The 19,255-nt window shown below is 44.9% G+C and overlaps 2 protein-coding genes across 12 annotated transcripts; one reads left to right on the top strand and one right to left on the bottom strand.

The window, feature by feature from the left end:
• The first annotated feature begins 48 nt into the window (after positions 1 to 48).
• On the top strand, positions 49 to 6,858 carry LOC105697671 (rho guanine nucleotide exchange factor 7). Of its 5 annotated transcripts, XR_002762291.1 has the most exons (10): positions 49 to 462; positions 584 to 631; positions 1,063 to 1,158; positions 1,247 to 1,421; positions 1,512 to 1,727; positions 1,835 to 2,033; positions 2,114 to 2,341; positions 2,556 to 2,634; positions 2,760 to 4,159; positions 5,262 to 6,858. XR_002762291.1 is itself a non-coding variant. In XM_012421214.2 (9 exons), exons 4-9 carry the CDS (start codon positions 1,255 to 1,257, stop codon positions 4,070 to 4,072), a joined length of 2,202 nt encoding a protein of 733 aa, XP_012276637.1. In that variant the 5' UTR covers positions 49 to 462; positions 584 to 631; positions 1,063 to 1,158; positions 1,247 to 1,254; the 3' UTR covers positions 4,073 to 6,858. The 5 variants fall into 5 exon arrangements, 4 of the variants coding, with proteins under 4 accessions (XP_012276637.1, XP_023289199.1, XP_012276647.1 ...); XM_012421214.2 differs by having other exon boundaries at positions 2,760 to 6,858; XM_023433431.1 differs by lacking the exon at positions 5,262 to 6,858 and having other exon boundaries at positions 2,721 to 2,809.
• Positions 6,859 to 6,860: 2 nt separating this feature from the next.
• Positions 6,861 to 18,696, bottom strand: LOC105697645 (alpha-catulin). 7 transcript variants are annotated; one of them, XM_012421155.1, is made up of 13 exons: positions 18,596 to 18,680; positions 17,823 to 18,040; positions 17,492 to 17,711; positions 13,228 to 13,417; positions 12,225 to 12,502; positions 11,302 to 11,544; positions 10,909 to 11,172; positions 10,048 to 10,302; positions 9,585 to 9,744; positions 9,348 to 9,466; positions 8,817 to 9,146; positions 8,429 to 8,635; positions 7,183 to 7,875 (listed from the first exon to the last, which is right to left on the bottom strand). In XM_012421155.1, the coding sequence occupies exons 3-13, from the start codon at positions 17,618 to 17,620 to the stop codon at positions 7,549 to 7,551; spliced, it is 2,502 nt and encodes an 833-aa protein (XP_012276578.1). In that variant the 5' UTR covers positions 17,621 to 17,711; positions 17,823 to 18,040; positions 18,596 to 18,680; the 3' UTR covers positions 7,183 to 7,548. The 7 variants fall into 7 exon arrangements, with proteins under 7 accessions (XP_012276605.1, XP_012276578.1, XP_012276568.1 ...); XM_012421182.2 differs by lacking the exons at positions 7,183 to 7,875; positions 17,823 to 18,040 and adding an exon at positions 6,861 to 7,021 and having other exon boundaries at positions 18,596 to 18,696; XM_012421145.1 differs by lacking the exon at positions 17,823 to 18,040 and having other exon boundaries at positions 18,596 to 18,696.
• Between the last annotated feature and the right edge of the window lie 559 nt (positions 18,697 to 19,255).

Here is a 19,255-nt window from a genome sequence, read left to right as displayed (position 1 = left end):
AAATAAAATTCCATGTTGTTTTATTTATTGAGAAGTTTTTTTTTACCCTCTTTCATGCCCTAATATTAAATATCCAATGCCTAATAGGCCGTTTAAGATGAAACAATGTTTTCCACAACATTTTCTGCCTGACCACAGAAAAGTTCACAGGCTAGATCTTACTCGTCAAAGGTACAATGACGAGCAAGTTATATAAGATTATGGCACGTATTCATGATTGTGTTAACAATTTTTCATTGGTTGTACAAACGCATGCGCGCAGATGCAAGAAGTCATCAAGTGAGATGCAAACGTATTTTCGTCTCTGAGATGATGCTTACACTTCGGCGACCTGCATTCCTTTTCTATCACTATAAGTTCTGTGATTCATCGCCATGTTTTTATGTTTCCGTTCATGTTTTCTCTTGTCATTTGAAGCACTGATTAAATACTAAAATTTGTAGTATATAAAATATCAATATGGTGAGGATCACATTATACATACGTTAAAAAATTCCTAAGATGCCCGTTTGAATGTGACAGCAATATTTCATTGAACCGTATACTTTGAAACTCTGCTTAAAATTCAATATTTTTTTTTCAGATCCTGCGAAGATCGTTGAAGATTCCTATGGATCATAATTGTCAAAAGGTAGGAAGTGCACTAAATCCCTGGTTCTCTCTAACTGCGAGGGTCACGTTCGAAATAGGTGCATACTGACTTAAGCTAGTTTTTATTTATATATATACAAGTTCATTTATAGCTCAACTTCAAGGTGCAAATTCCAATGACGATACAAAGTACTAGGATCTCGAGTTGTTCTGGGATATACCCACTGTCGTATTAATAAATGTTGATTATATTAGTTGAAAGGTTATGTCAAGTGTTCGGTTCGTCGTTATCTTGCAATTGAAGTATAAGCATCAATTCTTACTCATTTTTTTCATGTGAAATGGAATTAAAAATTTAATGCTTACATACCTTACACCGTTCCGATAATTTTTTTAGTCATCGGTAAATATTTATTATTAATGTTCCATGTGTTGCACATACTTATGGCCTTAATATTATTGCTGTTACAGTTGTCATGGAAAGTGATAAAATGTCAATGTGATAATATTCAGTGATAAAAAGCTATCTGGTTTTCATCGAATCATGTAGCAGACTACATGCCTCAGGTATGCTGTACTATGAAACAAAATTATGTTTGAAATAAATATTTATTCATAAAGTATATTTATTCATTTTTCCTATCAATATTTATAGATCTATTCATGAGAACGATTCCACAGCCACCGAAGATGTTAGCTCATGACGTACATTGGAACAGTATTAATCGTGGCATTATACTTAAAGATATAGTCGACACTGAGAAAGCGAACGTTGCAGAGTTGCAAGGATTGGTTGACAATTTTCTACAGCCACTTGCTTCGACTAACATGTAAGAATAATTAATATCGAGTTAAAACAAAATAGAACAACAAACTCTGATTGACATTTGGTTAAGAATGAATGTCATTGTTTATTTCAGCCTAACCGAGGAAGAATTTAGCCAATTAATTGGTAATTTGTTAGAAGTGTTGGAGATTCACGAATATCTTCTAAAGTTGTTGGAACGTGCCTTACTTCAGGGATCGATGAGCAAAGTGGGAGACCGCTTTTTAATGCTAGCATCTAGAATAAATGAGATTCATCAATCTTATTGTGATCATCATCCACTAGCAGTGTGCATTTTAGACAAATATAGGTAAATCCCAGGTTGATTTTCTTTCTATTTTTTAATACATGTTACGTACCTGTAATGGTATTTGTATATTATAAATGCCTATTAATGAACTTTCTATATTTTAACAGAAAAGAATTGAATGCATACATGGAAGAGAAAGGAGCAGTGTCACCGGGTATTCTAGTCCTTACAACTGGTTTAAGTAAACCCCTTCGTAGACTGGAAAAGTACTCAGCCATGTTTCAAGAATTGGAAAGGTATACGGAGAGGTGCCACCCAGATAAGGGAAATGTGCAACGATGCATTATCCTCTACAGAGAAATAGCTGTGAGTATAAATTAAATATGAAATTACGCACTTGTGATTGCATTGATTGGAAGTAAATTAATCCAGACGAATTTTATCAGGAGACATGCGCTAGTATAAGGAGAAGGAAGGAACTGGCTCTTCAAGTATTGATGGGAGGAATCGAAGACTGGGATGGCGAAGAATTAGGATCCATAGATGAGATACTTCACGTCGGCCTAGTGACTCTCGTTATGGGAGAGGAACTACGAACCAGATACCTCGTTTTATCTCCCACGGCCCTTCACATATTGAGTACTAATCAGACTATGAGTTCTTTTGTTTACGAGGTGCGTACCTTACATACAATACACTCATTATAAATATATTAAAAACCGTGCGATAATAAATGATTTTCAATTAATAGTTTGTAATACTTTAATCCATTGTTATAAAAACATTCCAAACTATTTGTATCGGCAAACCCTACGTTCGAAGATCGAATCTTTTAAGTATTTACGATATAATCTAGAGAAGCTACTTATTAAAATGACTTCTTGTTAGTGCAAGTTGCCGTTAGGCACAATTACGATCACTCCAATGGCAAACACAGAAGAGACGAGGAATGCATTTACAATATCAGGTATAAGAAACGGCATAGTGAATTTGAGCATGATGTCTTGTTAATGGCTTTAGAAAGAAATAATTGAAATACTGACTTTTCACCAGATCTTGCTGACATCTTGTAACGTGTGGATCTCTTCCTAGGGCCAACGATGGACAGCATTCTCGTGTTGTGCTCCTCTAGCGAAGAGAAACACCAGTGGTTTGAGAGTTTAACCTCGGAGCACAACAGCGAGCCAGTCAAGTCAACGTCAGCATTTTGTGGGAGTTCCTGTTATCCTCCGTTTTCTCGGCTCTCGCGATTTTTCGCACGTCTCGTCAGGAAGAAAGTGATTTATCCAGAGTTATTGAAGAAACTGTTGTACTTTGAGTACATCGTGAAGCTGGACTTAACCGGTGTTAAAATGAGAAAGTGCAAAGTGGAGTACTCGATATGTCCGATTCAACCGGACAGTAGTCAATCAGAATCAGATGCTTCTGTTGTCGACAAATCAGTGAATAAAACGCGTTCTGTGTACAAATCGACTTTAAACCTCGATGTGAATTACGCGACAGAAACGGTAAAGTGTTGTGACTCTACCGTTCCTACACTCGTCTCCGAGTCGAGTTCTGCCCAAAACGGATTCCATGATACCAAAAGTCTACCAGGTTCTTCTTCAGTTGGAAAAGTAAATGTTACTATGCCGGCTCATCCTTCGTTATGTGACACTTACTGGGAACATTATAACACAGAGCGTAATGGTGGGAATCTAAACAAACACGCGAAAAATTGGAAGTGCGTCGAACTAGTCAAAAAAGACACAGTGAGCAGGTTATGGTTGATGTTAACACCAACTAGCGAAGATAATGGAAAGGATGAAGACGATTACGAAGATTTTACTGAAGAGGAAACCAAAGAGAGGAATGTCTGTACATTTGAGATTGATAATTCCTCAAGACTTGTGGTTACGAGTCCCCGATCGTCTGATTCAGGGATGGCCGGAAGCTGTAACTGGAACTCTTCGGAACTGAATTTTCACAAGTCTGATCGAGACAGTGTGGAGTCTACATCTCCAACATACGATGCATCGCACAGAGAAAGTGAAACCGAAGAACACGAATTTGAGCGTCAATGCATTTGTGCTTCACCATTTGATTCGTTACCGGCTTCTCAGAATACAGATCGTAGTGAAACTCAACAATCATCTCAACAGAGTAATGTTGATACTATTTCTACAGAGCAAGCACCGTGTTTGACTACAAAGCGATCAATAACTATGAATCGTAAAAGGTTTAGTGAGCCTGTACCGTACACAAATCAATGTTACAACACCCCAAGGAAAATTAGTAGTCGAGTGGTGCATCTAAGACAAGAAAAAAAACGAGTAGAATTAATATTCAGGTCTGGTTTGTACGCACATTGGTGGCTTAAAAAAAAAATTCCCACAAACGAATCCACGGATCAAGATCCTACATAACATAGGTTTCAGATATAATAGAATGAACTGTAAAGTTCCATTATAATTGAAGATTTCGAGCTTTCACGCCTGTTTTCTACACTAATGGTGAGTTAGAGCTGCGTTTGATATTTGGAAAATATTGCAGTTCGTATTAAAAGAACAGGGACACACCAATGCCAATAGTCTTCAATTATAAGGCCAAGAGTAGTCGATCAGACATTTTGTCAGTTGCGATCGACGATTAGTCAATTACCATCTGTATAGATATACATGTAACATAATTCACTTAATTCTATGAGTTTTGAAGTTACCCGAACAAGTGACAAACTTAGGAATAAGAAGATGGAGCAGAAGTTGGAATTACAGATAACAGGAATGATAAGAAAATTAGAGGAGGGGTGTTAGAAAAGGGATGGCAGTAATTTCGTGTCATATATAACCATCTTAACAGAGAAAAGTTTTTATTATAAATATGACATGAATATACCGAACTACTGTCTTTTAAATAATACTTTTGTCTACACATGCCTGTCCGACTCGCTTCTGTCAACAGCTTATGTACCTTTGTTCACGGGTATAAAACGTTCACTAGTCGCGCCATTTGGCGACTTCTATCGCAGATTAACATTTACTCCATTCCCACATGTGAGGTGCTTGTGCGGTGCACTTGTTACAATTCCATTTATCGTATAACCAAGTAAACGATAAAACAACACCTACATAATCAAGCTTAATATTAATGTATTTTGTGATAACAAGTTTTGCTAATGACATCAGCGTTGATGCGACATTAAACCCCCTAAATAAAAAGTTTCTCCAGGTTAAATGCTCTGTCGCTTACTTCTAAGTTTGTGTCACAAACAAGAGATGTGACACAGAAAGTAGACAGCCCGATACGGCTATTCGCAAATTCGGAACGTATAGCAATGTAGGAGTATTATTGCTCCGATCAGGGCACTCTTAAGGATTGCCTTTGGTTTTTGAGCGGCTTTGCCGTGTCCAAAAGTACCTGTCATTAATGGACACACGGAAACGAACGATCTGACGAAGGTCTAATTCTAGTGGAACAGTTTAAATCACACTCCGTCTGTCCAACAATGATAGGCACATACCCGAGTCACGTAAATTCCTAGGGAAAAAAGTTATATTAAGACCAATTACAATGTATAGCTTGAATTTGCATCATATCGTTACGTATCTTTTGTAGGTTCATGCACACAGCTGACGGCAGCAGCAGATTAATTGAATCGTACCACTTGTCACCCGTCGTACCGTTGTCAGCTTCTTGTTTCATTTGTTAATAATACGTTTCTTCTAAATAGTATAAGACACAATCGTGTCGCGTATGTAATAGTGATTGTTTTAAATGAGGCATTCGTACCACGCGGCTACGATTAGGAAAACTCTTAATCGCGCAGATTGTTTGGTCTGGAAGTACAAACAAAACTCATTTCTAGGTTAATTCATTATTTACCGTCATTATTAAGCTGACGGGCTCGCGATAAACACTTGTTTCACTTCGGATGGTTAATTCGCGATTTCTGAAACGGTTCCGATATAAACTCCACGCTTGAGCAGATATTCGAGTGTCTACACAATTCCCCGACTACTGTCCGTACGTCGTATTTAGCATCTTATTCCGTAACTTACGTGCATAAGGCCAACTATTTTTTAACATCTCAGAAGGAAAGCGTATTAGAATGTGTTATTTTAAATACTGTTCTTCCATATAAGGACAGTTTTGAACTATACGGATGTCCATATACGATACAACACAATAACATAATGTAATACAATATATAATGTCATAAAACGTAACGTCGTTCCTCCTAAATAATTAGATATCTTTCTCGGAAGTTTTTTTCACCTTAGTTTAGTATAAGTTTATTTAAAAGGAAGATGGAAGCATGATTTTAACGTCCCTTGATTTTCTTACTTCCAAAGCTAAGCATCCGCCATTTACTAATAAACGAAAGGTTGACTCTTGGGTTTGGAAGTCGAAGAAGCAAGGAGAGCGAAAAGCTTTTTTTCCGCGTTTTCTTAAAGCAACCTCGTAAAAGTACCGATATAGAAGAATCTGTAAAGCCGAGTTTAAATTTGAGTTCGATCGCCAGTCTTTACAAGGTGTCGTCCCCTCGGAAGGTTCCGTGGAATATAATTAGGTCGATTTTTAGTTCAGCCGAGATGAGTTGTGTTGCCAACATAAAAAACGTACTCCCCGTTATCTCTCTCCGAATTGGATACATCTTCGAAGCGCACACAGTAAATCTTCTATAAATCTAAACGTCAGAATTATACGAATGATCTCGAATGCCTTTGGCCTACGTCAATGAATGCTGCCAGTAAAAAAAGAGCAATGAGAAATGCATTATTGTCCTCGTTCAATCTATGGGTTTTACAAGGCCGGACAAGATCCGACACCGATGGCACGTTTGTAAGGGTCCCCGTTAAAGTTCCCATTTGACACCGGTGAAAACGTTTTTCCTGAGTGGCGAACAACTAGAGTGCTAGACAGAGACCTACACGTGGTGAGAATGACAAAACAAGAAGAGAGGATGAATGTGTAATGAGATCAATAGAAAGAGGTTATATTTTCCGAACACTTACATACTCGTCAAGCTCCGTAATACCTCGAAATGGCTGCGAAATATCGTGCGAGAACCGAAAGGAATCCCTCTGGAGGTGGCAACACCTAATTTCCTTGGAGTCGCGCATCGGGAGACGGAAGAACGGAAGATGAGGACCCTAAAAGAGTAAGAAGGAGACCCGAGTGCGACGAGCGTCTCCCTTGGCCCTACGGGCCATCCCGAAATGTCAGACGGACGGATCGCTGCCGGGAGCAGAGCCAGTCTTGCTGCCATCCCCGCCAGGACCACCGCCGTCGCCGTCAGCTCCTGCACCTTCCCCGCCTCTGTACGGCGAACCCCCGCTCCCCCGCGCCGACAGTCCTCGGAAGTCCAGGTTGTACTGAAAGGAACAAGAAACGCGGGCTGAAGATAACCTAACCTAACCTCCCAAACACGTGCGTTCGCCGCTCGTTTCTCTCGCGAAGTTGCCGGTTGCCGTTATACCGCAGCCGTTGAGTATTCTCGTTCTACGGCGTTCCCGGGGATGCAAAACCCGAGTCTCGCTAAAGGTAACCTCAAAAGTCATACCGGTCGGAATGTTAAGGTAAGCCAGGCCATGGCACGTAAGACGCATACAGTAGATAATTCGCACCGATTGTATCGTCTTATAAAGTAATTCTCGAAACATTTACTTATTTCTTGTATGCGTTTTCGGTGCATGGCCTGCCTGAGTCGTTGTTCCGAATCGTCTCTTTTAACGGACAAGTACGTCAATGGTTTTTCTTTTTCCTCACCTGGTGTTCCTCAGCCCCACTGAAATTTACTCCATTCTTTACTAACGAAATCCAAATCAATCTGTAATGGGGCGCATTGTGTTAATAGTGTGGTGTGCCATGACTGCTGCAGTTGGGTCTGGTGTATCCATGATTAGAACAGTTTTTGTAGGTCTTGTGAACTGTGTAGCGATTGGAATCCAGTGACGGGTGCCTTTGTCGTTGCACAAAGTGGCAGACGATTACGGGGTGGGGAAACTCGTTGGACGTTGGAGCGGGAATGGGAACTCGGAGCCGGTGGGTCTAGGTAAAGGGACTTGAGAATGCCGTAGAGCTGCAGAGACGTAAGCGGAATGGGCTGGATGAAGGGACTTGTCGAAGGCAATTGCCTGGGACTGACGGGATATAGGCATTCTTCTTCGTCCAGTCCTGGGACCTGTGGTGGGCTTGTTTCCAAGCACTGCGGCATGCTGGCATTGTGCTAGTGAGTAAATGTGTAAAGGACAGAGACGTTACAGAGGAACACAATTTGCAATGGTAGGCTCAACGCGTTTCGGAGAAAGAAATGTAATGATCGATGGAAACCTAATTCGACTATGGTGAGCTTAACTCAAATCGGTGCAGACTGAAATGAAGTTAGAATGGATGAAAAATTAGGTAAGGGAAGAACGCAGACTGAAAGTAGAAAACTGAACGTCATGGATAAAAATATAGATCTATTGACAAGTCTCAATGCAAACGAGTCATCTTTTATGTAACTATTCGTGGTTTTACAAAAAGGTTAATAAATAAATAAATTAATAGATGGTGGTTGGAAGAAAGTACATGTGCATGATGATGGGAAAACGTATCGCTACCGCAAACGACCGCGTGTGAATTCGTGGGGCTTGAGTCCACGTAAGTCTAAGGCTTACTACGTATGCTATTGCCTTATTTCATCACCTTCAACAATGTCTAGAAAATTAGGAAAATAGGAGCACTTTGTAATTCTCCGTTGTGAAATACTAAGACTGCTGGATACTTAATTTACTCACCTTTGTAGCGCAAACGAAGCAGGTTGTGACCACTTTTGAAATAACGTTCATGAGATTCTTCGTCTCCTGAATCACATTATCTACTTTCGTGAAGGTGGCTGCTTTTCCAACGGTGGGATTTTTTACGGTAAATTGGAGTTGCTGCACATACGTCGGCACACGGTCCAGATTCTCTAGAAGCTCCTTTTTATGTGGACCTCCTGGCACCTGCGGTCCATAATATGTTAGGTACGAGAAAGATAACCTCACAATTGGAGACTGTCAATAGACCGTCTCATTTTCTGCCATTATTACCACTTCCTTTTTCCCATAATTTTTTAATCCAATCAGTAAACGAGTAAACGATAATTGCTTGCATAGTCACGTCGACAAATTAATCTCTTCGTACCTGGTAACTAAATTGTCTGACGACTTTGTACAATCGGTTGGCTTCTTCGGCGAAATATTCAGCTTGAGTGAAAAGGTCCTGAGTAGTCTTTAACGCACCCTCGCCCCGAGTGAATTGGTACATAGAAAAGGCCATCGATGACATGTTTTTCGCCCTCTTGACAATGTCGTTGTTCTCCTCGAGGGTCGCTCCACTTTCCTGCCACTTTTCGGTCTCGGCGTCCATTTCCGAGGTAATCAACTTCATTTCCAGGCCAGCCTTTGCAATTTTCGCTTGCTCTTCGCTGTCCAACCGAACAGGCTTCAGTGGTTTACTGGTCGTTCCATGTTTCTGTCACACACAACGAGTGGCGATAAGGATTTTTCCTTTACGAAGGAAACAGTGGTGGTGGAACCTTCGAGTCTCTTTGCTTGACAACACCCTTGGAGGACTCGATAAAGTCCCACGTTAAATAAATTAGATTAGCACAAGTGTCTTTATAAAAGAAGTATCGGTTGGCTCTGTCCGCTCCGAGTGTCGAGGCATACTCACCCCAGGGCGTGGCAATGACATGTACACTTGCTTTTCTGGCCTATTTTGCGTTAACTCGAGTACATCCTTTGCCACTGCCGTTACATCCGACATAAGCCATTGCCACATATCAGCAAAAACTGTAGAAAAAAAGGAAATTAAATTGTTTACATCGATGTGCATTTTACAGCGGTGCTTAAATGTTAATATATAATGTGTTAAGATTTCTTAAAGCAGTCGAAGGGACAGTCGGTTTACCTTCAAGATTCTCCTTGGCAATTTTGCTCGTTGGATGCCTCGCTAATGTATGAGCTGCGGTAACAACTTGCGGGCCATATATTCGTAGGTTGATCTCTGTGAATTTGGCCGAGACTTGTAACGATTCCGATAATGCAACGTGCCTCAAGAGCTTACACACCTATTTACCGTAGGAATAATCAATTAAAAGCAAAGTCGACACAGATTCAATTTCGATAGGTAGGTCGAGGTCCCTTCAAAAGAGCCTCTCGTCGCGAGATACGTTCTACTGACATGGCATTTAAATTATAAATTCACTCTTCGCAGTCTGTTCATTATTTCAGACCCTCCGATAGGAGGTATCGATGCACTTTCTTGTGTTAAATTTTTATACCCTGAACTTTGAGAGGCAACGGTGGCTAAATTGAGGCTCGGTCTTATGCATTGCCCAATTATTGGCGGTTCTAGTGGCAAGTGGACTCACTTCGAGGATGTGCTCTATGTACTCGTGGAAGCGGTCGCTGCTCTCCTGTAGTCTACCAATGTCATTGGCTAAGGCAAGGTTCCTAATGGTCGATACGAGTTCCTCGCCGGCCTTAGTCACTTGGCCCAGATCTCCGGCTTGCTCCAATGTCGTAGTGCTCAGTTGTTGTCGTAGGTCATTGGTGGCTCGCAAGACTCCCAGCACGGCTTGCTCCATTTCGGAATTGGGCGAGCCTCCTCCACCCTCGAAGTTCTCCTGAGTCAAAGTATTCACTCACGTCCCCGCTTCCATGGGTGCGGACGCTTAAGCTCGAGCATCCACAAGGGAAACCCTTGTGCATGTCGAACATCCCCTTAAGGTGATATCAAAGTGCCGGCTGAGGGATCAAACGTTTATGAAAAATTTCACCAAACCGGATCCTTTCGAGTTTGGACCTCCTCCGAAGACAGGTGATTTACCTGAAATTCCGTATATAAAAGTTTTCCCCGACCTGGGTGCAGGGAATTGTTTGAAATTCCACCGAATCCGAAAGCACCTTAAGGTGATACGAAAGCGATGTCCGAAGAGTCATTAATGAGTATTTCTTTTTAATCGACGATTTGTGATTCTTCAAAAGAAATCGCCGACATTTATCAGCCTCTAATCATTTAAATGTGTCCATTTGAATAATTAAAGTAATTAAAAAAATCGCGATTATGTGGAGAAAAAAAAAAAGAAAATATTACAATTCTGATCGTCTCTGGTCAGAGGTGGCGGACGAGTACCCAGGTATATTTTTAAAGGTCGGCGCCCGGAATCGATTCCAGGTCCCCGGGTCTAATTTAACAGCCGAGTTCGCCTCGTGCAAAAGTAATCACCCACCATGCTGTTCCCGATCCTGAGGAGCGTGTTCAGCTCCAGCTTGGCCCGGTCGCACAGGAGGAGAATATTTTCCCTGTGCTCGTGACTAGTATAGGCGCTATCAGTGAAGTCTTGCGTTCTCTCGACGACGGTGTCCAAAGCGGCCGTCAAGCTCTCTTTGCACCCTGGCCCGAGTAGCGTCATCCTCGTGGTCTCCACTAGACGTTCGAAATGCTTTAAGGCTGCGCACACTGTGCTACTATCCCAGTCTTCTTGCTGAGGGCTCTGCAGATAAGAATGAAAGTCGTTAGGGAATTATTATACGAGGAAGGACGGGACCGTTAGCAAAATCTGGTTTTCCGAAAAGCCTCGTAGAGACCTCCGACGGTAGTTTCGTATCGCCTTAAGGCTTACCTGCGAATTCGAGTAAGGCTGCGTTTCGCTACAGTCGAGGACGCCATCCTTGACGACGTAGTGGATGAGGTCCATGGCTCTCCTCATTTGACAAAACACCGTGTCCCGATTCTCTTTCGCCGAAGGACACTCGGGATGCCTTAAGCACGTTTTACTGGAAGTGAGCAGCATCATCGTGCTCCTCTCGAGGACCTGTCGCGCCGCGGCCATTTGAGCTCTCCTTCTCTCGTCTTTGAGATCATTCTGCAACAGATTTAATTAGTCCAATTATGATGAATTATGATAAAAGCCGCCACGGGATATTCTTCAGAAGGGGCAAATTCTCTCCCTCGTTCCTTTCACGGAAAAACCAGAGCGATGGAACGGCTCTCATTTATTCTCTCTCCTCCATTTTTCCTCCGCTGCATTCAGAGTCCCCCGGCCCTCGTATCCTTAAGGCGATACCAAAGTGGCATCTCAGGGGCCTCTTTCCTCACACTTTTCTCCAAATTGGGTGCGCCGAATCATTTGGAACCTCGCCACGAGATTATAGAGGCTCTAAGGAAGAACGCGACACTGATGGAAATTTCATTTTTCAGGAAAAAAATGTCTATTTACCTCGGACAAGAACCAAGAAGACATTATTTTCTTCTCGAAAAATGAGATTTCACGAACGTCGCGTTCTTTCTTAACCTTTTGGCTACTAAGAGCGCCTAAAGGCGCGCGACATTTGGTCCAATATCGCCTGCACGGTCAGACGAATTTCGCCCATATGTCGAAATGGCTCCGTGTCCAAATGGTTAAGGGCCTCCATAATCGCGTGTTTAACTTTCAGATAATTCGGTGCACATAGTCCGGAGAAAAGTTTTACATTTTCACGTTTAATATATATATATATGTATATACACCCTTTCGTATCGTCCTAACTAGGCAATCGATCTCACCTGTCGGTCGCCGGTCAGGTGCGCCAATTCCACCATCTCGGCGCCGAATTGACTAAAGGCTTTGACGAACTCCGTGAAGTTGGAGACGCTCTCGAGGCGTCCGAGGCTCCTGGCGACCTTGTCCTTAGCGAGGAGGAGTTGCTTGACGACGACGATGTCCGCCAAGAGGAGGACCCTGGTCACCGAACCGAGAAGGCACCGCGCAGCTCGCACGACCGAGCCCCTGTCCGCCAGGCTATCTTCCACGGCGCACTCGCACAGCTTCTCTATCGCCGAGCCTGGAAGAGGGCCATTTTATTATCCGCGTCCATTGTTAAGGGAAGAAATGATTTGCATACGAGCGTCACGGCGGACGCGGAAGTCATTTGCATCTCGCCCATACGGCGGAAAGACTCATTGACTGTTAAATAACGCAACATCAATTCACCGTACCGACGGCTCCTAAGGTTTCGTCATCAAGGTTGCTCAACGAAATCACACAAAGTTAATCTCGTTTGATTTAACCCGAACATACGATTGTCCTAGATTCGATATCACCCTGGATATCATTCCCCGTCCGAAATGCAGTTTCAAGTTTGTCATTTCCTGCCGAGGAGGGCTCCGGTTAAGGTGATGCGAAAGTGCCCTCGAAGAGGCTTCGTTTATCAAACTTTTCTCCCAAGTCGGTTCACCGAATAGTTTGAAACGTTACAACGTGAACAGGGAGACTATAAGGAAGGTCCTGAAACTCCTGAAATTTCAATTCTTTTCAAATTTGTTTGTAGGTATTTTCCTGAATGCAATTTTCAAACGACCCGCCACGCCGGCGCGGCCATTTTGAATGTCGAGAGACTCGATTCGGTGACCTCGAAAGCACCTTCTCTAGGTGCACATGTATTCAAGGGAGGAAACAAGGGGATGGACGGATTTTTTTTTTTTCATTTTTAGGAGTCCATCCTCTCTCCATCCTTACCTCGGATCTCTCGTCCCGATTAGGACTCTCGTCCGGGCAATCGTTACTTACCCGCCACCCTGGCTTCCTTGCAGGCTTCGTACATGTCCGGCTTGATCTCCGGGTTGTCGTCGGCGATGGTCTCGCCGACGGTCACGAATCTTTCTACGGCAAGGTTTACGGCCTGGCCTACCCTGGCGACGGCACGAAGACTTCGGTCCGAGCATATCGGCCGGTCTCTGTGTGACACCAACGTCGAGATCTGGGGATGAACGAGATACGAGCATTGTCAAAACCCTCTCGTTACTTAAAATCAAGAAATTCCGAAGTTTCCATTCCCTTAAAGACCCGTAAAAAGACTTCATTGAGAGCCCATACGACCTGAACAACCCGTGGAAAAGAAATCCCGTAAAAACCCCTGTCTCGAGGGCTGCCAGAAAATTCCTGGACACCTCACGACGTCTCAAACGTCCGCCAAATAATTCCTGGAGAAAGGACGTCGCCTTAATCGGCGGTTAAAAAAATCCCACGGGACCTGAGTACCTGCCAATAAGTCCCTTAAAAATTTAACCTCGCCTCGAACAGCTCTTCGAGAAATTCCCGAAGCGTCTAAGCGCGGCCTTAATCCGCCGTCGAAGCATTCCCCGAGAATTTACGTGGCCCATAAACCGCAGCTAACAAATTCCTGGAAGATGTATGCCGCCTCAAAGAGCCGTCGAGAAATTCCTCGAGGATTCCCACAGTCTCAAGGGTCGTGCTCGTGCATATATACGTAGAGGGTAGTTTCCCCGGACCTCGTCTCCCCCCCCCAGCAGAGCCTCAAACGATTTTTCAGACCCCCCGTGGTGGAGGATTAATTTTTACGCGTGAAAAACCTTCCCGCCACCCCGGATGCGGTAATGAACCTGAAATAGAAGTCGAGGGTATTTCCGGTGGCACTTTCACCTACGCTCCGGTCCAATTGGCTCGTGCAATATCTAACCTACAACACGCAGGTCACGTGACGCCATGTTCGCGGGGTGGGGGGAAAACAAGAGAAAATCCCCCACGTGAGATCTGACCTGTCACTTGGGAATAGCGAGAGTTAAATGCCACCTAGCCTGTGGAAAACGATCCGATGAGAAGAGGCATCGAGTAATAAACGTTTACATCGTCACTTTACCAATCGCGAGTCTATTAAAAAATCCCGGCTGAGTTTCCAGCCAAGTACCTTTAGCGAAAATAGGTTATATAGGCTACTGATAATGCAGGTCACGTGGCGCTATATTTGCGGGGTGGGGGGGAGACAAGAGAAAATCCCATACGTGAGATCTGGCCTGCGACCTGGAAACATCGAGAGTCAAATCCCACCTAACCTATAGATAGCGACCCGATGAAAGGAAAACCGAAGGCGAGTAAATTGGGTAAAAGACCTTCTTTGAGGGGAAATCTCGCAGTAAATCGGGATGAAAGATCGTCCTAACCGAGGAGGGCATTTTTAGGGAGGACCTAACCTAAAGCCACACCCCAGGATTAGCGGCGTCGAATTGTTGGCACAATGTGTCGACCTTGAGGGACCTTCAGCGAGTGGGTTCATAAAGATTAGAATCTGTTGATCGTCCACCCCCTCACCCTTCCGACGACCCAAATCAAGCGCGTTGTGCTGGGACCATTGTTTTTTACATAGGACAATAACAGGGGTACTCGAGGGTTGTTAAGATATTCCTGGGATGTAGTCGTACTCCGGTGTTAAAAAGCGTTTAAAGATTTCCGGTAAAAGACGCGGTTTAACCCGGGGAGCGGTGTACGAGGACGTACAGGAGGGTCGAGCGGTTCCGTCGAGCGTTTCACTTTGTACATGTTAAAATGCCCTCGAGGGAGAGATCGAAAACCCGCAGGGCTATGTCAGAAGGTGGCCACACACGTAACGACAAATCGTGGCAATCTGTAATCTGTGCAGTTAAATCGAAGTAATGCCGTTAAGTCGAGTTTACGCAGTCGTACCGAGTCCTTATACGGCGTCCTCGACAGGTCGGTGGATCGGTTTGCGCAGATTTATCGCAGTGATTTGTCGTTCCGTGCAGTCGCTTTAAAGGTTACTACATGGGTAACGACGAATCCTGGGGATTTGTAATTCCAGCAAGTTAAACAAAACTCGTACCGAGTCTTTATACGGCGTCCTCGACAGTTCGGTGGATCGGTTTGCGCAGATTTATCGCAATGATTTGTCGTTCCGTGCAGTCGCTTTAAAGGTAACCACACGGGTAACGACGAATCCTGGGGATTTGTAATTCGAGTCAGGATTCGCAGGCCCGTTAAATCCGTGGATAGATTTTTCACGGATATATCGTTACGCGCAATCGCCTTAAAGGCGTTTATCTCTCCACCCCTACGCAACAATATCTCCGAAATTTGCGCAGTTAATTCAATCACGTCCAGCCCACTCCTTATTACGTGGGGAAGTTTTGCAGATTCCTCCGAGCGGTACAGTTATCACAGAAGATCCCTCCACTCGTTATCATTACCAGGTTAATCAGAAGACGCTATATCGCCGCTTCGAATTCGACATTTATCTTCCAGTAACTGACTCATACTTAATGTAATGTGCGCCTCTCTATTTCGAGGAAACAAGGTAACCTCGTGACATCCCACCACCAGTGGTACTCCGGACAAAGGCGGTTCGCGGAGACTCCTCTTGGGGAAAAGTCGCTAGGTTCACCTTAAGGGGATGGAAGACGTACCTGTCGGTCGGCCGCCATGCCCCCCTCGTACATGTTCGCCGGAATCCTGGTGCACGTTTAAACCCGAATGCTCGAGGAGGCACGACCTCCTCCGACCCTCCTCTGTACACGTCTATATACCTATATATATATATCTATATATCCCTCCGCGTCCAACTATACAAGGTACTACTCGGACCCGTTTTTACACCATGGTTCCACCCGCGGGCCCGGGAGCGTCCCTCCTTTAGTTCTTCCTTCAGTAGCGGGAAAATATACTATGAATCGTCAACATGCTCCTAAATATTCCTCGGTGGGGTGCGCGTCGATATCGTTAACAAGTGCGTGCATGTAGGAACGGGCCGGAGGTTGGTCCAGGGTCGATTGGATCCGATTCCACCGGCCGGCGAGCGGTCGAGGAGTCGCGGCTCCACCGGTCTGGGGCGAGAGAGAGAGAAAGAGAGACGGAGAGAACGAGGGGGCCGTGGGAGCGAGAGAGAGGGTCCCGCGAGATGCGGCCGGCCCGGTGCTGCTGGCCCGTCGAGCGACCAGGGAAGACTGGACTCTCGAGGAGCGCGGCGCCGAGGCTCCCTTGGGAGTGGTAGTCGGTGTGAACGTATCCGCCGCAAGGAACGCGTGTACGGGAGCGCCGGCCAGAGGCTGCGCGCACCCTCGAACCGACAATCAATACCGGCCAGGACCGTTCCCCGCGAAATTGAGATTTCCACGCCGTCGACCGGCTCCATGCCCGACCGCGTCGACGCGACCGGCTCGAGGTGGAGGCGCCAAGGCGCCGAGGAGGGGACCCGCCTGCCCGGACGACAGTCTCGCGGAGGACGCGCGCCGGGACGCATCCTACGCGGAGACCGGGTTAGAATCATTTGTACAGGGGAATTTATGCTTCCACGTGGTAATTCGACCACGTGGTGTTGACGAACTGTTCGACTGGTTGGATTAATTTATACGGAAAATTAAACACTGGAACTACCGGACGGGCTTTTTTTTTTCACAGGAATCAGGCATTTTCCCTGGGTTTGGTAGTTCTAGGGTTAACGCTATTTCTACCAAAGGTGTCGAGACACCTTTTAAAACTTTAACTGGAAATTATTTTCAGTTTAATTTTTTTCTCAATTAATGTTTCGAGTTTTCGTATAGTAATTGTTAAATTTATTTAGCTTGCCGTGAAACTATCGAACTTCCCGATTCTCGCGGGGGTGCGATTTGATAATGAGAAGAGCACGAAACCCTTTCCTTTGTACATGGAAATTGCACATGCTCTTGGAGTAACGTGTCTTGATAGTCTACCTTTTAATTCCCGCCCTCCTTTTTCTCCACGTTATTCCTGTCTCTTTATTTCACCTCACCTCCCCGTATTATTCATTTTCGAGTTTCGCGACCGTTCGACGATTTGCAAACTGAATACGGCATCTCTCCTAGTTCCAGAATTTTCACCGGCATTAGTCTAACGACCTCTTTCTAGAGTCACGTTATCGGGACTTTTCCGACATACAAAACAGCTATATTCCCGCCGCTCGTCGGTGGGGGTTGAGCTGCATCACCTGTGAAAAACGAAAGTGACAAATTGCTTTAACCGCACGTGAAACGAAGCCCGGGGTTAAACCGTATCATCGTCAAACCTGAATTTCACGGCGGAACTTTGTTTGCCTCGAGTTCGGTCTGAACGTTCCGTTTCCACCGTGATAGATTAAATGGGGTGTACGGTGATAACGCGTCTCCGGCGGCGATATTCCCGGGGATGCTGTCATCCTCGTGTCGTAGAAGTGGCACCAGCCCGACTATTATCATCCGGCGAATGCATTAGCGTCGAAATATCTCGCCTCCTCGTCCCGTCCGGATCTGAAGTGGGAATATCAAGATTCAAAATGGCGGCGCCAACGCCGAGCGACTCCTCGCGGCATATTCTTTATTTCTCTCTTTGTATGGTATATATTGGAGTATATGACGTACCGGAGCACACAGCCACCTTTTCCCTCACGACGGTCACATCGTAAAACTTTTTGACTGATCATTCCGCGTTTAGCACCTATATGCATCACTTGTTGCAACGCGGAGCCGAGCGACGTGCCCTCGGTGCAGGAACGTCCTTCGCGCGATACATCCCGAATAAAAAATCAAAGCGACGTCGGACGAGTGGCGAAACACCTAACAACAATTCCTCCACGTCCCTACGGCATTAATTTCCTAAGTTAAACATTCCGTGAGCTTAATTAAAATGAAACAGCAGCGTAACGAGGCGTGAAACGCTTATTTCTATATTTGCAGTGGATTGATATCCATTCGCGCTAATAGACAGACGGTTTGCGTAAACCTCGGTTAATTCCTTAAACCTCGGTTAATCATTGACACTCGAGATAGGAATAAGAAGTTCCACTTCCAGCGCGGCGGCGATCCGTTTATTTCTTTTTTTTTTCGTTGCATCGCTATACAAAATATCGCTCGTACGGTTTCCCGGGTTAGCATATCGATTTATCGATCTTTCTTCAGCTCGCGCGGGGCGAGTCTGGCAGATGTCAACAAAAGTCGAGAGGGGGTCGCGCAACCCAAGATGGCCGCCGAGGCACCGTCCCCTTAATCCAAGTCCGTGGACTGGACGGGCAATGTGCCGCTCCGGGAAACGGACACTGTATAACTGCGGGAATGGCCGACGCGGGAGAAAGTAGGCTGCGAAAACGAGCACGGATTCGAGGAAAGGGACGATCGTCTACGCCGTCAGGTCTTACCTGTTTGACCAGCGGCAGTAGTGTCTGTTCTATGCTACGGGTTTTGATTTCTAAGCTGGCCGGGTCTACAGGGTCGGGTGTCGCCATGCCTCGAACACAACTTCACACTCCATAGACTCTGACCGAGCAAGAGGGTCGCCAGCTACCGCCGCGCTCTCGCGACGTTGCGGCGACTCGGCGAACCTCCCAGCGCGTCGCTAACTAAACCTTTGATGAGTAGGAGATTGCTCTCAGGAAGGGTTGCGCGATCGCATCTTGTGCTACCCCCCGGTGGAGGATGTGGACGCTAACCTGATAATCCCCAATGGCGGCCAATTCAGGAATCCTCCTCATCTTTGGGATAACAAACATCGTTTTACATCGTTTAACATCTCTTAGCCAAGTCCAAGAAGATCTGCGAGGATGAACTACCCATGATGAATTGGAAGAAAAAAAAAAAAGGTTCTGGCAGCACACCACGGTATTATTCCCGACTTATCGGCAGTGGGTGTATTGACGCGGTTCCGCCCAAGGCGGGAAATTCAAACATTTAAATTCTACACCCCCATGTGAATACAAGAAACCATAGCGTTAAAATTAACGTTCCTTAACACCTTCAAACCTAATACCCAGGTTAAATAATGAAAGGAGATCTCTCTATCGAGTAAAAGTCATCCGACT

The sequence above is a fragment of the Orussus abietinus genome, unplaced genomic scaffold (assembly GCF_000612105.2).
Source record: "Orussus abietinus isolate OABI.00-Male unplaced genomic scaffold, Oabi_2.0 scaffold13, whole genome shotgun sequence".
In the NCBI taxonomy this organism is placed as follows: Eukaryota; Metazoa; Arthropoda; class Insecta; order Hymenoptera; family Orussidae; genus Orussus; species Orussus abietinus.
Note: the sequence above shows the minus strand (reverse complement) of the source record. Positions and strands in the feature narration are given on the sequence as shown.

What these genes read in the sequence shown, in the direction of transcription:
- LOC105697671 (XM_012421214.2), top strand. Translation starts at nt 1,255, where the DNA reads ATGAGAACGATTCCACAGCCACCGAAGATGTTAGCTCATGACGTACAT. An exon ending in TCCTCTACAGAGAAATAGCT is followed by an intron (nt 2,034 to 2,113) that starts GTGAGTATAAAT and finishes GAATTTTATCAG; the next exon opens with GAGACATGCGCTAGTATAAG. An exon ending in TGAGTTCTTTTGTTTACGAG is followed by an intron (nt 2,342 to 2,555) that starts GTGCGTACCTTA and finishes ACTTCTTGTTAG; the next exon opens with TGCAAGTTGCCGTTAGGCAC.
- LOC105697645 (XM_012421145.1), bottom strand. Translation starts at nt 17,620, where the DNA reads ATGACAGCATCCCCGGGAATATCGCCGCCGGAGACGCGTTATCACCGT. An exon ending in AGCCTTACTCGAATTCGCAG is followed by an intron (nt 11,173 to 11,301) that starts GTAAGCCTTAAG and finishes TCTTATCTGCAG; the next exon opens with AGCCCTCAGCAAGAAGACTG. An exon ending in GCTTCGTTTGCGCTACAAAG is followed by an intron (nt 7,876 to 8,428) that starts GTGAGTAAATTA and finishes TTTACTCACTAG; the next exon opens with CACAATGCCAGCATGCCGCA.